The following is a 16,804-nucleotide window of genomic DNA, read 5'->3' on the forward strand; positions in this document are numbered from 1 at the left end:
CGACATTTTCATCAAATACTAAACCTAGCTGCCATGAGTAGAGAGGGGCATTTTGAGATTTTGGTCACTTAGCCAGATGAATGACCAAATTAGAAACTCTTCATTAACACTATTTAACACAGAATCTTGCTGAAGCCTGAGAGAGTCAAGGCTCACTCAAGGTTTATTTAACACTCTTACACAGAAAAGGGCCTAAACAGTTTTGCATTCATTAAGATGGTATCACAACAAGGTTCTTGAAGACAGTATTTCTAAGGCTATGCTCCTAAGATAAGATCCTACTAAGTACTTTGCTTTTCCCCACAGAAAATGGTCTCTGAACTGCTAAGGGCTTACTCAGTTCACCTAACAAGCCATACACTGTCCCCCAAACAAGTCTAAGATGCCACTCCAAATAGTCATTCTACGTTTCTTCCTAAACGAATGGCTATGGAAGGGGCTAGGCAGCGTCTTACTGTGTGTGAGGGACTGTACTTAGTAGAGCCTTTCATCTCAACTTCTCACTTTGGCAAGGCATATAATATTCTTATTTTACAGGTGGGGAGCTTAAGCTCCAGGGAGGTCAAGTAACTGGCCCAGCCAGAGAACTGGTATTCAAATCTAGAACTTATTCTAAAACCATGCTTCCTACAAAGTAGGAAGGGAAAATCAAGCAGAGGGAGTTTGAAACTTAAGAATAAGCTTACCTATATACAAACTATAATATCCAAAGACTGAATATAAGTGTGTGAATATGTACCATGAACATGTATATATATACTTGTTTTATATCTAAGATCAGAAAAAAAGAGAGAGGGTTTAAGGCTCAAGAGGTCCATTTAAAAAAATTATCTTTATTTAGGTTTCTGATTCAGCACATGTATCAAAGACTAATCAACATAAAGTAAATAAGACATTAATTGGAAGTCTTACATCTCTCTAAACTCTGACCAAGTATGTCAAGATTGCCACTATTACCAGAACTCCAACCTAGTCAAGTTGTAGACAAGCTATCATGAACAACATACAGTGTGCACGGATATGCAGAAGCAAAAGACATGCTAGCACTTGGCTCTCCTCTCTTCCTTGTTGATGTCTTTCCACTTGACAGTCCACTTTTGCTTTCCAAGCTGAGTTCCAAATATAGTCCCAAGAAAGCTCAGGGTCAACCTGATCAAATACTCTTTTGGAAGAATGCACTCTTAAACTCTTGTGCCTGCAACTTTGTTTTTGCCAGGATGAAGTTCAGATCGAGATGTACATACAATCTAGATGATGGTGCAGACCAAGTCAAGAATAAAGTTGAGCAGTAACCCGAGTTAAGGCATGAATGCACACACGCACGTGCACACACACAGCACCCACACTATCACGGACATAGGATTCCTTTCACTGCCTATGGAGAGGCAACCAGGGCTTGGCAGTTAAACCACAACTGCTGAGCATTCTGGAAAATGCTTCCCACAATTCTATGCTGACAGCTGTGTGTGTATGTTTCCTCAAAAAATAAAGAAAAGAAAAACTTGACAAAAAAAAAACCCTAAAAACCCCTTAATCTCTTACAATGGCTCTTAAGCATGGAACTCATGTAGCAGCGTCAATGGCTGGCTCTTTAATAATTTGGAAATAAAAGGTTGTTTTACTATGTATTTCTTTGGTAGTCATCACTACAAAGTTTTCAGTGTGGTTACCTATTAAGACAAGTACTAGACAGAAGATGGAGTTACACAGAAATATTTCTTCTGTACTGGAAAGATAAAAATACTGAGCTCTCAAAGCACAAGTCACTCTGCTTTTTCTTGCCTTATTGGGCACCCTCTACAAGCAAGGCTTCGTGCAGGAAAAGTTTGTGTCTACCTAACAAAGGGTGATACATGTTCTAGTTGAACAGTTAATAAAAATTCCTATTATCAATTATTTCTGCTCAAATCAGAAGCCACTTACTAAGGAACAGCAGCACTTGGTGTCAAAGCCACACTCTGGTTATACATTCATTCCATGGTTGTGGTATCTCAGGACCTCAGAACTTAAAACTCCTTTACATTAAAAAAGGAACAGGTTAAATTAAATCTTAAACACTTCCACCATCTGCCAAAATTCTAGGATTCTGTGCAGAATGCCAGCCTGTTTGATAAGAGAAAGCAGTTCAGAGCCCAGAGAGGTGTCAGGTATTAGGTAGGCTAATTTGGTTTTGTAAAAAAGGCATGGCAATCTGGCAAAGGAGTACTTATCCCATTAGCAGCACAGTGGTAGCCAAGGGTCTCTGTCCGTAAGACAGGAAGCTGAAGCTCCTGAAGCTACCTTTGCTCCCACTTGCCTTTGGAATGGCTACTGGTTCTACGAAGGCCTTTGGGGAGTCAGTTCAGGGTTACCCTGGCAAGTGGGCAACAGGAATGGCAGGTCAGCCCGTGAGAAATGCCCACAGAGTCAGCTTTCCATGGGCGAAGGGCTCATGCCTTGATGGGCTAAGGTTCTGAACCTTGTGGGTCCCTGGTAGCTAAACAATTGTCAAGAGATCACCCTAGCAGGTACTGCCCAGGTGTGACAGACTCCACCTGGGCTCATAAAACACTTTAGAAAGACATGGAACAGCATCAATTCAAAATAGTAGTGTTTGTTCTGTCAATTCTGAAATGTCTGCAGGGAGAGGTAACTAGATTTATGTTGGAAAAGGAGCTGTGATTTACTCCGAAATGAAAACGACTAGTTTAGGGGAAGCAGCACTGCATTTCTGCAGTCTGAATGCCAAGAACCTGCCTCGAAAAGGCATCTTCTCAGGGACTGTTTGCGCCAAGTGCTTTTTCGTTCACCATATGGCAATGTTTTGACTTTTGTGCTTTCAGGAGGTAACTAAATTGACGGAAGTGGAGAGATCATTACATAAGGACTTCCCTGTTTGAGTGCAAGATACTACCCAACAGCCCTTAAATCCGTCCTCTCGTAAACTATCCTTGTAAACATACACCGAATTTCTCCTATAAAAAAAACCAAGAATGCACCATGGAGGCAAAATGTGTTTGCCTACTCTCTGAATTCCTTGGACTGGCAATGTCCCCAGAGGGACAGTGAACTGCGAGTGAAATTCCCGGGTTTCCTATCATACCATCTGATTGAATTAAAAAACTAAAGTCTAAAGCTATAATTACATGTCAAACTTCTTGCCAATATGTGAGAACTGTACTATGATTACATATATTACATAGGTATTTTAAGTAAAATTTATAGAGACGTATGATCTCTCCCAAATGACTGAGGAGTGACATTCTCCATTTAGGGGTGGAAGTAGGAAGAGGTGAAAATCCTATTGTTGCTTTTACTCTCAAGTTCTTAAAATGCTAGCCAAACACTATTATCCAACAAGACTTTTTTCATTCTGTAACTCTTAAATATGCATTTGAAGGCAAAAATGGAGGTTTCTATACTGTACAATATCAAATATCTACAATGTTATGGTTCCTTATTTTTTAGGAGTGTGTTCAGTAAAGAGCTAGCTATTAGAGATGGTTGTCACAAAACATGGACTCTTAAAAATTACTGATAAATTAATTTTCAGTTCTCTGATTATATCCAACAGATACACATTCTCATCATAAAATATACATTCTCTAGTAAGTTATTTTCGTCCACAGCATATATAAATATGCAAACACAGGTGGTAAAAATCACTTTACTACGGAAGTACAAAACAGTAACTGCTGAAAAGCAAAAATAAAGATGTTGCAATTATGAAGAAAAGAGCGACTCACAGTGTTCCACTTCAAAGTGAAACCAAACAATTTATTTGTGCTAAATGAATGGAAATAATGTATTCAGAATATACTTCTTAGTACACTACACTTGCTTATACTGGGCGAAATAAGCAGTCATCAATGCTAATGTGCTGCTTTCCTCCACATGTCTGTTTTGCCAAGCGATAAAGTATTCTGTGGCCATTATGCCAAGATATTCCTATAATGTTCATTTCAAATAGTATTTTCTAATAGTATTTTGCACCTTTAAAATATTTGTTCGAACTTTATGTTAGAGGAACACAAAGAATAGAAAGGGAAAATAGCTGTTTTTTGTTACAATCACATTGCCTTCCGCAGCAGAAATCAAACAGCATGTTCTAATCAGCCATTGCAACCACTAGTGCGGAGGACAACATTAACTCAGAGGGGGCCAATATGGGTAGATTAACATTAAAGATAAAGAAAGAATGACGTCTTAATATACAATAATTATCCATCCCATGTATGCAGAAAAGGTACAGCCATACGATCCATTACCTTAGGCTATCTGTTTCATCAGAGACACGGATGTTGAGAGATACTGAAAATAACCTCTAAAAAGTGTATCTGTAGAAAGCTCTCTTAAACGATACATTGTCTTGGGCACTGATCCGTCTAACTTTCCAACCTACACTGAAAGCTAGATCTCCAAAGGTCTGAATTGTAGTGCTAAATTATTGGTATGTTTGGTAAACACCATTATAATGGGGGTGGTGGGGGTATATAATAACCCAGAATTTTTCTGCAAATTTATGGAAAAAAATATAAAAAAGATATCCCTTTTTATTTTACAAACCTAAAAGCCAGGAAAATGAAGCTCTGGGGCCAAGCAAAAATTGCCACTGTTGCTGAATTACCAAATATCGAATAGCAAATGTTCCAGCCAGGGAATGGATGTACATGTAGATTCAAGTAAAACACTGATGGAAAAAGTTGTCTGTTTAGTGTTGTAGACCCACAACACCGGCTGCGTTTCTGACAAACATTTACAACACAATTTAATAGTGAAGCCTAGATAACCTCAGTGCAAATAAGTCAGATCCAAATATGCCAGGGAAGGAAGCCTTTGGCGTTGAGTAGACGGCTCCGCTGTACGAGTCCCAGCGTGAGATTCAGACTAAGCACATGCATTAAGGCTGGGGCGCGGGATGCACCGGATGTTGCGGCGGCGCGGGCTGCGGGGCGGCCGCGGAGGGGCCCGCGGGCTGCACGGGAGGGGGCGGTGGCGGTGGTGGTGGCTGGACTGGAGTCTGTGTGTTGGGAGACGGAGGCGGTGTGGGCCGTTTGAATTTGTCAGGACTGCTGCTTCTCCGTGGTGAAGGCCTCTGTAGAGGAGACAGGATGCGTCAGTCTGGGGATGGGCAGCTTATTTCTAACACAGCCTGGCTTGGAGCTGAGGCTAGTGAAAAGCTGAACCAGTGAGGACGAGAATCTAGCGATTTCCTTGTCTATTCCTATGGGTTTCTGAACTAGAAATACACATTTCAACAGGGTAGAGTTTACACCTGCACCTATGAAAAAAACAACACAGAATTACTATGAAACTTGCTTTATGGGACTTAGGCCCTTCAACACCAGTCCTAAAATTTAAAAGCAGCAGTCACCTCAACCCTGTAAATCTGTCCATTTATGTCCCCAGTTCCTTCAACCATGTTCTCAATATCCTGAGAGCTACAGCTCAACCAGAAGCATTTCTGCTTTTACGTTAAGTCCATCAAGCTGACCCAAGAGCTTCAGAAATATCTTACATGCCTTTTGTAGAACAGGGGTCTTCTTTTAAAGATTTCCTTCTTGGAAAAACGCTCAATTTCTCTCCTATTCTCAAACCCTTACTTAGCTACATTTCCAACTGCTCTATTAGTCAACTAAATAACTGGCTCTAAAGAAAAAACTCCCCTGAGTAGAGTCTGAACCTGGTGCATCTGAGGTTTCTTCTTAATCCAGGAGAGAAAATTCTGAGTGAAACTAGAAACAAGGCTAATTTCAGGAAGTATACTGAAGTTCAGTGAACTGTGAAGGTACAGACAATAAATATTTTAGACATTATGGCAACAAACAATAATTCATGATGGCAAGTAGCTGGCCAGCGTTCAACTGAGGCATTAATCAGAGGTCCAATTACATTTCAAAAAAGGCACTTTTCACAGAAAGTGAAGTTGGAATCTTGCCTCCTGGGAGGGGTTTTAATCTCAACACTGGAACTCAGTGTCAAACTGTTGGGAAGTCACTACAGTTTCAAGGTAGACTGATGGGGGAAAGAAGAAGACAGGTAAACGTTCAAGTGCATCAGTGCTGATAGCCCAAAGAGGACCAGTTGCTACCACCATCAGGAAACCCCCTGAAGACTTACCGTGATACCATGGGATGCTCCCATATGCTGCACATGAAGACCTGGGGAATTGTAATAAGACATTCCGGCTCTAGTCAGTGAAGTCGGTGGCGTGAAACCAACTGTGTGACTTGCATATGAAAGACCTGAAAAAAGTATTATTTTGTATTCAGTTAATCTGGTGTCTTCAACCATCTATAAGGTTTTAAAATGCACAGGTTCTCAGTCACCCATAAAAATGAAATTGAGTAAGAAGAGTTGTGGGCTTGTCAAAAGGCCTGCTGGATAACAAGGGATATAAAAGTCAAGTCCTGGGACAGAACAGAAAGCCCAGAAATAAATCCAGACATAAATGGTCCAATGATCTTCAACAAAGGTGTCAAGATAACACAATGGGGAAAGTGTATCTAGTCTCTTCAATAAGTGGTGTTAGGAAAACTAGATACCCATATGCAAAAGAATGAAACTGGACCCCCTATTTTACACCATACACAAATGTCAACTCAAAATGTACTACAGACTTAAATGAGACCTGAAACCAAAAACTCCTAGAAGAAAACACAGAGGAAAAGTTTCATGACATTGGTCTAGGCAATGATTTTTCAGGTATGAAGCCAAAAGAACCACCACAGAAGCAAAAACAGACAAGTGGGACTACAGCAAACTAAAAAGCTTTTGTGCAGCAAAGGGAAACAGTCATCAGAAAGGTGAGCTCTGGAACAGGAGAAAATATTTATAAACCATTAATCAGATAAGGGATTAGTATCCAATATACATAAGGAACTCCTATAATTCAAAAGCAAATAAATAACCTGATTAAAAAATGGGCTAAAGACTTGAATAGACATTTCTCCAAAGAAGACATACAACTGGCCAATATGTACATGAAAAGATGCTCAACTTCATTAACCATCAGGGAAATGCAAATCAAAACCACAATGAGGTATCACCTTACACTTGTATGGATGGCTATTATTAATAAAAGAAGAAGAAAAAGATAGCACTGGCAAGGATGTAGAGAAATTGGAACTTTTTATGCACTGTTGGTAGGCATGTAAATTGGTGTAGTCCTTATGGCAAACTGTATGGAGTTTCCTCAAAACCTAAAAATAGAACAACCATATGATTTCAACAATCCCACTTCTGGGTTCTATCCAAAAGAATTGAAATCAGGATCTTAAAAGGAAATCTACACTCCCATGCTCATAGCAACATAGTTCACGATAGCCAAGATGTAGAAACAACTTAAATGTCCACCAACAGATGAGTGGATAAAGAAAACGTGGCATATACATACAATGAAATATTATTCAGCCTTTTAAATTATTTTTAGAGAGAACATGGATAAACCTAGGACATTATGCTAATATAAGCCAGTCATAGAAGGACAAATACTACATGATATCACTCATATGAGGTATCTAAGTCAAACTCATAGAAGCAGAGAATAGAATGGTGGTTGCCAGAGGCTGGGGGTAGGAGGAAGTGAGGAATTGTTCAATGGGTATAGAAAGTTTCAATTAATGGGTCTAGTAAGTTCTAGAAATCCGCTGTACAACATCATGCCTATAGTTAGTCATACTGTATCACATAGCTAAAGTTTTGTTAAGGAGGGCAGATCTCATTTTAAATGTTCTTCTCCCAATTAAAAAAACAAAATCATGCCTTGCCAGGAGTCCAAATGAGATGTAGTAAAGTAGTAGAAAGACATAAAAAGAAGAATAAGTAGGAAATAGAGTAAAGGGGTAAAAATCATATGCCAGTAAGGCAAAGTGTCAAAAGATGCATCAACAATAATGAGACAAAACTTTTATGCATGTATGTGCATGTAGCAGCCATAAAGGTAAGCAAAAATCACCACTGAGAACTTTGCAACTTCAGGATAGTCAATGAAGAAAACAAAAGCCCTATACATGTCCATATAAAAAGGCTGGTATTTAAGGAAAAAACCGCCCCAGCCCACTTCTACATAGTCTTCACCTGAGACCCTAGAATCATCTGCAAAGTGTTTTAAAGGCACACATGCCTAGACTCTACTTTCTATTATATTGTTCTCAGTGGGAATCCAAACAGCTGTATTTTTCATTCTAAAAGTGGTCATCACCCAGATGCTGCCTCAGCAGCCCTGGGCACCACTTATTTCTCACAATGTAAATGTAGCTATCGACACCTTTGAGTTCCCAGCATCTACCACGGTGTTTAGCACAAAGTAGTCCCATATGAATAAACCAACTGACAATGGAAATAAAGGAGCAATTTGGGGAGTCTGAATAGAACTATCTACTGTCAATCACTTTGCATCTCAGAGCAGCTGTTAGATGCCAAGCCATGTGAACTCCACTTACCTTTTGAATTGAAGATGCTTTTCTATACCCACTTTTGGCCTCCACGGCTGGGACATGCAGCCACTGACTACCATATTAGTTGCCCAGTCCCAGAATTTGTGCCCTCAACACCAGTGTTGAGTTTGTTTTATTTCTTGGTTTGACTATCAATGAGTGCTGCTTTCCATGTGACCTGTTTTCATTTCCAATTGTGGATTTTGGGTTTGTTACAAAATGGAGGTCTGGTGTAAAGTTCAAGTCTTTGGGAGCTAGGTGGTCATTTAGTGTGATGTTTATTTGTATCACAAGGACTTTGTTCAGCTTGGGGATGGAAGATGTTTTCTTCAAACAACTTTGGGAAATACAAACCTAATTCTATTTCTAAGGAAAGTGATGGCATTCAGAAAGGCTATGAAAGTGGATCCTTATCTCCAGATAGAGAAGCTCAAGGGGTTCAATTCATAATAAGAAAAACAAGATCTAGCCTATTTTCTAGTGCTTACAGGATTTATTATTAAACTGCTAATCAAAAATCTTCAAAGACTCCCTATTGCCTACCTAAATAAAGAAAAATTAAGAAAAATTTCCCTTTTTTTTGACTATCATAAAGGCTCTGCATTTGGCTCCAAACTATCCCCTCTATTAACATCTTATGGTATGGTCCATCCATCACAACTACCACATTATTAACTATGCAGGTCCACACTTTATCTGGATTTCCTGAGGTTTTACCTAATGTTCTTTTTCTATTCCAGGATTACAGTTAGGATACCCTGTTATACTGAATTGTCATGTCTCCTTAGGTGCATCCTGCTGAGATGGTTCCTCGATTTTCCTTGTTGTTGACTACCCTGTCAGTTCTGAGGTACTCTGATCAGGTATTTTGTAGGCAGACTGTCCCTCAATTGGGGTTTGTCTGATGTCTTCCACATGGTTATACTGGGGTTATGAACTTTTGGGAGGAAGACCACAGAGATCATCATATCAAAGGGTATGTATTACTGATATGTCGTACTGTTGGTGTTGACCTTATTACTTGGATTGAGGTACTGTTTATCAAGTTTCCCCATTGTGAAAGTACTTTTTCTCCTCCCTCTCCCTGTTGTGTTCTTTGGAAGGAAGTCCCTAGTACAGCCCACACTTAAAGAGTGGGGAGTTATTTTACTTCCTTGAGGGCAGAGCACCTACCTAAATTGTTTGGAATTCCTCTGTATGGGAAATCGTTCTCTGTGTCTCCCTTTTTTATTCAGTCAATCATTTCTATCAGTATGGACTCGTGGATGTTTATGTTTGGGTTATCATCTAATATTTCTTTATTTTACTGCTCAAATTGCTCCAATTTTGGCTTTTGGGAACTCTTTCATTAGCTTCTGTGTCTCTTTGACATGTTCTCATCTTTTTGTATTTTAAACACTCCTAACTCTGGCATTACCAGATTTTCTTTCCCAGGTTCATTTTATATAGTCCCTGTCTCATGCCCTATGAACATCCATTTCTCCAAGGATCTCTAGTTCTTTTTCACTAGAGAATGGAATTAGAAACCAAGATCTGGGCAATGGGCATGCTTGTTGCTTATGGGGTGTAGACCTTTTTTTTCTTAAATTTATTTTTATTAAGGTGTCATTGTTATACATTTCTATGAAGGTTTCATAAGAAAAACAATGCGATTGCTACATTCACCCATATTATCAAGTCCCCACAACATACCCCATTGCAGTCACTGTCCACCAGTGTAGTAAGATGCCACAGAGTCACTACTTGTCTTCTCTGTGCTACACTATGTAGACCCTTTTTTAAACTTCATTATTTCCCATTCCTGATTTAGGCATCAATATAAACTAATTTGGAATGTCTTTTTTTCTTAAGGCTACAGAAAATAATGGACAACCTGAAAAACAATCATTGAAAGTAATACACTCCCCATATGTAATCCACATACATAACTCCACATAAAATCCAGAAGAGCTTTCCTAAGTTTTAGGAAATGTATCTTTCAATCAGATTCTGAAATAGGACTTAAAATAGTTTTAAAAATTGGTAAAAATGCAAGACTGTCAATGTTAACCAAAAATGCTAAGAAGAAATGGAACAAGAGCCTAAATGCTTACAATGGAAATGAAAACTCTATTATCTAAACAACATAATTTTACTTAAGAAAGTGGTTTGATACTCTTAATACTGAGAACCACAAATTTTTCCAGTAAAAACTAAAGTGAAATGAAAACTTGAAAGTACAGGTTTTGCTTATGTACTATTACAGGGCTGCAGTGGACTGTTTATGGCTAAATGGGAGATAAAATCTACTTTGATGATATTACAGAACTTAAAATACAAAGGTTCTCACAAAGGCTGGCTGAAAGAAAAAGTCTATTACTTATCCTATAGTTTACAGGAAAACTGAAATAGCTTATCTGTACAAGCAGGCCCCACACTACAGAGAGAGGTATGTGCAAACCAAAATAATGGACAGAGAACATGTCTTCCTGCAGAATACTTGTTACAACAGAAGTTAATATTACCAATGAAAGTCTGACTTTTTTCTTTATTTAATGACCACATTACATTTAATGAATTGGAAAATACATTACCTCTAAAGATTTCTTTGGGTTTAAATAAATCAGAGAACATTACTTTATAGTTAATGTGAATCAGCATCACCATCAACTATAAAAGCTACCTTCCATCTTGCTTCTATTGCACACCTTCCTTTTACATTAATAAACTAGAAGGTAAAGAAGACCTTTCTCATGGTAAGGAAACCCAAGTGCCATTTGGGGAAAATGGAGAGGCAGCTAGGAAGAGAAGCTTTCAGAGAGACTTACAGGCCACTGGAGAGCAGGAGACACAGATTCAGGAACATCTTTTGAGCAGAAACAAGGGATGATGGTCATGCCCATGACCCACAACAGAAAGTGCTTTTCTAGTCTGCAAACATCCCCTCCACACCCTGCTGAATGCCAGGGAGCCCCAAGTGGACAAAAGCTGCCACGCTGTGTGAGGGACTTTGATTTCTCCTCTTAAGAAAACAAAGTCGGAGGGGGCGGAAGATGGCGGCGTGAGTAGAGCAGCGGAAATCTCCTCCCAAAACAACATATATCTATGAAAATATAACAAAGACAACCCTTCCTAGAATAAAGACCAGAGGACACAGGACAACATCCAGACCACATCCGCACCTGAGAGAACCCAGCGCCTCGTGAAGGGGGTAAGATACAAGCCCCAGCCCCGCGGGAGCCGAGCGCCCCTCCCCCCAGCTCCCGGCGGGAGAGGAGCAGGCGGAGCGGGAGGGAGACGGAACCCAGGACTGCCGAACACCCAGCCCCAGCCATCCGGGCCAGAGTGTAGGGCCCTCGATAATGGGAAAACAGGGCAGCAAGAACAGTGAGCAGGCACTGGAGGCTGGGCGACAGAGGACATAAGAAAAGCGCGCGACCATTTTTTTTTTTTTGCTTTTTTGCTGCTTTGTTTTGGCGAGCGCTGTTTGGAAGTCTTAAAGGGACAGGGACCCCAATATTAGGGAAACAGGGCAGAAAGACCGGTGAGCAGAGGCCTGAGGCTGGCACCGGAGAATAAAGAAAAACGAACGACCACCTTTTTTTTTTTAAATAAAAAATTTTTTTTTTTTTAATTAAAAAAATTTTTTTTCTTGTTTTTTTTTGTGGTCGTTGTTTTGTTTTGGCGGGTGCTTTTTGGAAGTCTTAAAGGGGCAGGGCGGGCCACTTAATCCAGAGGTAGGGAATCCGGGACCTCTGGGCACCCTAACCCCTGGGCTGCAGGGAGCAGGGAGGCCCCTTACGGAGATAAATAGCCTCCCAGCAGCTCCTGCTCCAACGCGACTCCACCATTTTGGAGTAGCTGCCCGAGCCAGGCCACGCCCACAGCAACAGCGGAGATTAACTCCATAGCAGCCGGGCAGGAAGCAGAAACCCTGTCTGCGCGCAGCTGCGCAGCACAAGCCACTAGAGGCCGCTGTTCTCCCAGGAGAGGAGGACCACAAACCAACAAGAAGGGAAGTCCTTCCAGCCGTCACTCGTCCCAGTTCTGCAGACTATTCCTATCACCATGAAAAGGCAAAGCTACAGGCAGACAAAGATCACAGAGACAACACCAGAGAAGGAGACAGACCTAACCAGTCTTCCTGACAAAGAATTCAAAATAAGAATCATAAACATGCTGACAGAGATGCAGAGAAATATGCAAGAAAAATGGGATGAAGTCCGGAAAGAGATCACAGATGCCAGAAAGGAGATCGCAGAAATGAAACAAACTCTGGAAGGGTTTATAATCAGAATGGATAGAATGCAAGAGGCCATTGATGGAATTGAAATCAGAGAACAGGAACGCATGGAAGCTGACATAGAGAGAGACAAAAGGATCTCCAGGAATGAAACAATATTAAGAGAACTGTGTGACCAATCTAAAAGGAGCAATATCCGTATTATAGGGGTCCCAGAAGAAGAAGAGAGAGGCAAAGAGATGGAAAGTATCTTAGAAGAAATAATTGCTGAAAACTTCCCCACACTGGGGGAGGAAGTAATCGAACAGACCATGGAAATACACAGAACCCCCAACAGAAAGGATCCAAGAAGGGCAACACCAAGACACATAATAATTAAAATGGCAAAGATCAAGGACAAGGAAAGAGTGTTAAAGGCAGCTAGAGAGAAAAAGGTCACCTATAAAGGGAAACCCATCAGGCTAACGTCAGATTTCTCAACAGAAACCCTACAGGCCAGAAGAGAATGGCATGATATATTTAATACAATGAAACAGAAGGGCCTTGAACCAAGGATACTGTATCCAGCACGACTATCATTCAAATATGACGGTGGGATTAAACAATTCCCAGACAAACAAAAGCTGAGGGAATTTGCTTTCCACAAACCACCTCTACAGAACATCTTACAGGGACTGCTCTAGATGGGAGCACTCCTAGAAAGAGCACAGCACAAAACACCCAACATATGAAGAATCGAGGAGGAGGAACAAGAAGGGAGAGAAGAAAAGAATCTCCAGACAGTGTATATAACAGCTCAATAAGCGAGCTAAGTTAGGCAGTAAGATACTAAAGAGGCTAACCTTGAACCTTTGGTAACCACGAATTTAAAGCCTGCAATGGCAATAAGTACATATCTTTCAATAGTCACCCTAAATGTTAATGGGTTGAATGCACCAATCAAAAGACACAGAGTAACAGAATGGATAAAAAAGCAAGACCCATCTATATGCTGCTTACAAGAAACTCACCTCAAACCCAAAGACATGTACAGACTAAAAGTCAAGGGATGGAAAAACATATTTCAAGCAAACAACAGTGAGAAGAAAGCAGGGGTTGCAGTACTAATATCAGACAAAATAGACTTCAAAACAAAGAAAGTAACAAGAGATAAAGAAGGACACTACATAATGATAAAGGGCTCAGTCAAACAAGAGGATATAACCATTCTAAATATATATGCACCCAACACAGGAGCACCAGCATATGTGAAACAAATACTAACAGAACTAAAGGGGGATATAGACTGCAATGCATTCATTCTAGGAGACTTCAACACACCACTCACCCCAAAGGATAGATCCACTGGGCAGAAAATAAGTAAGGACACGGAAGCACTGAACAACACAGTAGAGCAGATGGACCTAATAGACATCTATAGAACTCTACATCCAAAAGCAGCGGGATATACATTCTTCTCAAGTGCACATGGAACATTCTCCAGAATAGACCACATACTAGGCCACAAAAAGAGCCTCAGAAAATTCCAAAAGATTGAAATCCTACCAACCAACTTTTCAGACCACAAAGGCATAAAACTAGAAATAAACTGTACAAAGAAAGCAAAGAGGCTCACGAACACATGGAGGCTTAACAACACGCTCCTAAATAATCAATGGATCAATGACCAAATCAAAATGGAGATCCAGCAATATATGGAAACAAATGACAACAACAACACTAAGCCCCAACTTCTGTGGGACACAGCAAAAGCAGTCTTAAGAGGAAAGTATATAGCAATCCAAGCATATTTAAAAAAGGAAGAGCAATCCCAAATGAATGGTCTAATGTCACAATTATCGAAATTGGAAAAAGAAGAACAGATGAGGCCTAAGGTCAGCAGAAGGATGGACATAATAAAGATCAGAGAAGAAATAAATAAAATTGAGAAGAATAAAACAATAGCAAAAATCAATGAAACCAAGAGCTGGTTCTTCGAGAAAATAAACAAAATAGATAAGCCTCTAGCCAGACTTATTAAGAAGAAAAGAGAGTCAACACAAATCAACAGTATCAGAAACGAGAAAGGAAAAATCACGACGGACCCCACGGAAATGCAAAAAATTATTGGAGAATACTATGAAAACCTATATGCTAACAAGCTGGGAAACCAAGGAGAAATGGACAACTTCCTAGAAAAATATAACCTTCCAAGATTGACCCAGGAAGAAACAGAAAATCTAAACAGACCAATTACCAGCAATGAAATTGAAGAGGTAATCAAAAAACTACCAAAGAACAAAAAACCCGGGCCAGATGGATTTACCTCGGAATTTTATCAGACATACAGGGAAGACATAATACCCATTATCCTTAAAGTCTTCCAAAAAATAGAGGAGGAGGGGATACTCCCAAACCCATTCTATGAAGCTAACATCACCCTAATACCAAAACCAGGCAAAGACCCCACCAAAAAAGAAAACTACAGACCAATATCCCTGATGAACGTAGATGCAAAAATACTCAACAAAATATTAGCAAACCGAATTCAAAAATACATCAAAAGGATCATACACCATGACCAAGTGGGATTCATCCCAGGGATGCAAGGATGGTACAACATTCGAAAGTCCATCAACATCATCCACCACATCAACAAAAAGAAAGACAAAAACCACATGACCATCTCAATAGATGCTGAAAAAGCATTTCACAAAGTTCAACATCCATTCATGTTAAAAACTCTCAGCAAAATGGGAATAGAGGGCAAGTACCTCAACATAATAAAGGCCATCTATGATAAACCCACAGCCAACATTATATTGAACAGCGAGAAGCTGAAAGCATTTCCTCTGAGATCGGGAACTAGACAGGGATGCCCACTCTCTCCACTGTTATTTAACATAGTACTGGAGGTCCTAGCCACGGCAATCAGACAAAATAAAGAAATACAAGGAATCCAGATTGGTAAAGAAGAAGTTAAACTGTCACTATCTGCAGATGACATGATACTGTACATAAAAAACCCTAAAGACTCCACCCCAAAACTACTAGAACTGATATCGGAATACAGCAAAGTTGCAGGATACAAAATCAACACACAGAAATCTGTGGCTTTCCTATATACTAACAATGAACCAACAGAGAGAGAAATCAGGAAAACAACTCCATTCACAATTGCATCAAAAAAAATAAAATACCTAGGAATAAACCTAACCAAAGAAGTGAAAGACTTATACTCTGAAAACTACAAGTCACTCTTAAGAGAAATTAAAGGGGACACTAACAGATGGAAACTCATCCCATGCTCGTGGCTAGGAAGAATTAATATCGTTAAAATGGCCATCCTGCCCAAAGCAATATACAGATTTGATGCAATCCCTATGAAACTACCAGCAACATTCTTCAATGAACTGGAACAAATAATTCAAAAATTCATATGGAAACACCAAAGACCCCGAATAGCCAAAGCAATCCAGAGAAAGAAGAATAAAGTAGGGGGGATCTCACTCCCCAACTTCAAGCTCTACTATAAAGCCATAGTAATCAAGACAATTTGGTACTGGCACAAGAGCAGAGCCACAGACCAATGGAACAGACTAGAGAATCCAGACATTAACCCAGACATATATGGTCAATTAATATTTGATAAAGGAGCCATGGACATACAATGGCGAAATGACAGTCTCTTCAACAGGTGGTGCTGGCAAAACTGGACAGCTACATGTAGGAGAATGAAACTGGACCATTGTCTAACCCCATATACAAAAGTAAACTCAAAATGGATCAAAGACCTGAATGTAAGCCATGAAACCATTAAACTCCTGGAAGAAAACATAGGCGAAAACCTCTTAGACATAAACATGAGTGACCTCTTCTTGAACATATCTCCCCGGGCAAGGAAAACAACAGCAAAAATGAGTAAGTGGGACTATATTAAGCTGAAAAGCTTCTGTACAGCAAAAGACACCATCAATAGAACAAGAAGGATCCCTACAGTATGGGAGAATATATTTGAAAATGACACATCCGATAAAGGCTTGACGTCCAGAATATATAAGGAGCTCTCACGCCTCAACAAACAAAAAACAAATAACCCAATTAAAAAATGGGCAGAGGAACTGAACAGACAGTTCTCCAAAAAAGAAATACAGATGGCCAACAGACACATGAAAAGATGCTCCAC

General features: G+C 39.9%; 1 protein-coding gene across 1 annotated transcript in view; it reads right to left on the bottom strand.

Moving 5' to 3' along the window:
- Positions 1-813: 813 nt before the first annotated feature.
- CCDC6 (coiled-coil domain containing 6) overlaps positions 814-16,804 on the bottom strand; it is a 117,448-nt gene continuing 101,457 nt past the window's right edge. The window contains exons 8-9 of the mRNA XM_036895034.2: positions 6,100-6,224; positions 814-5,074 (exon numbers count right to left, since the gene is read on the bottom strand). Of these exons, the coding sequence (XP_036750929.2) occupies positions 4,880-5,074; positions 6,100-6,224 (320 nt within the window). The 3' untranslated portion in view covers positions 814-4,879. The remainder of the gene's footprint in view (positions 5,075-6,099; positions 6,225-16,804) is intronic.

This window comes from Manis pentadactyla, chromosome 8, assembly GCF_030020395.1.
Source record: "Manis pentadactyla isolate mManPen7 chromosome 8, mManPen7.hap1, whole genome shotgun sequence".
NCBI lineage: Eukaryota > Metazoa > Chordata > Mammalia > Pholidota > Manidae > Manis > Manis pentadactyla.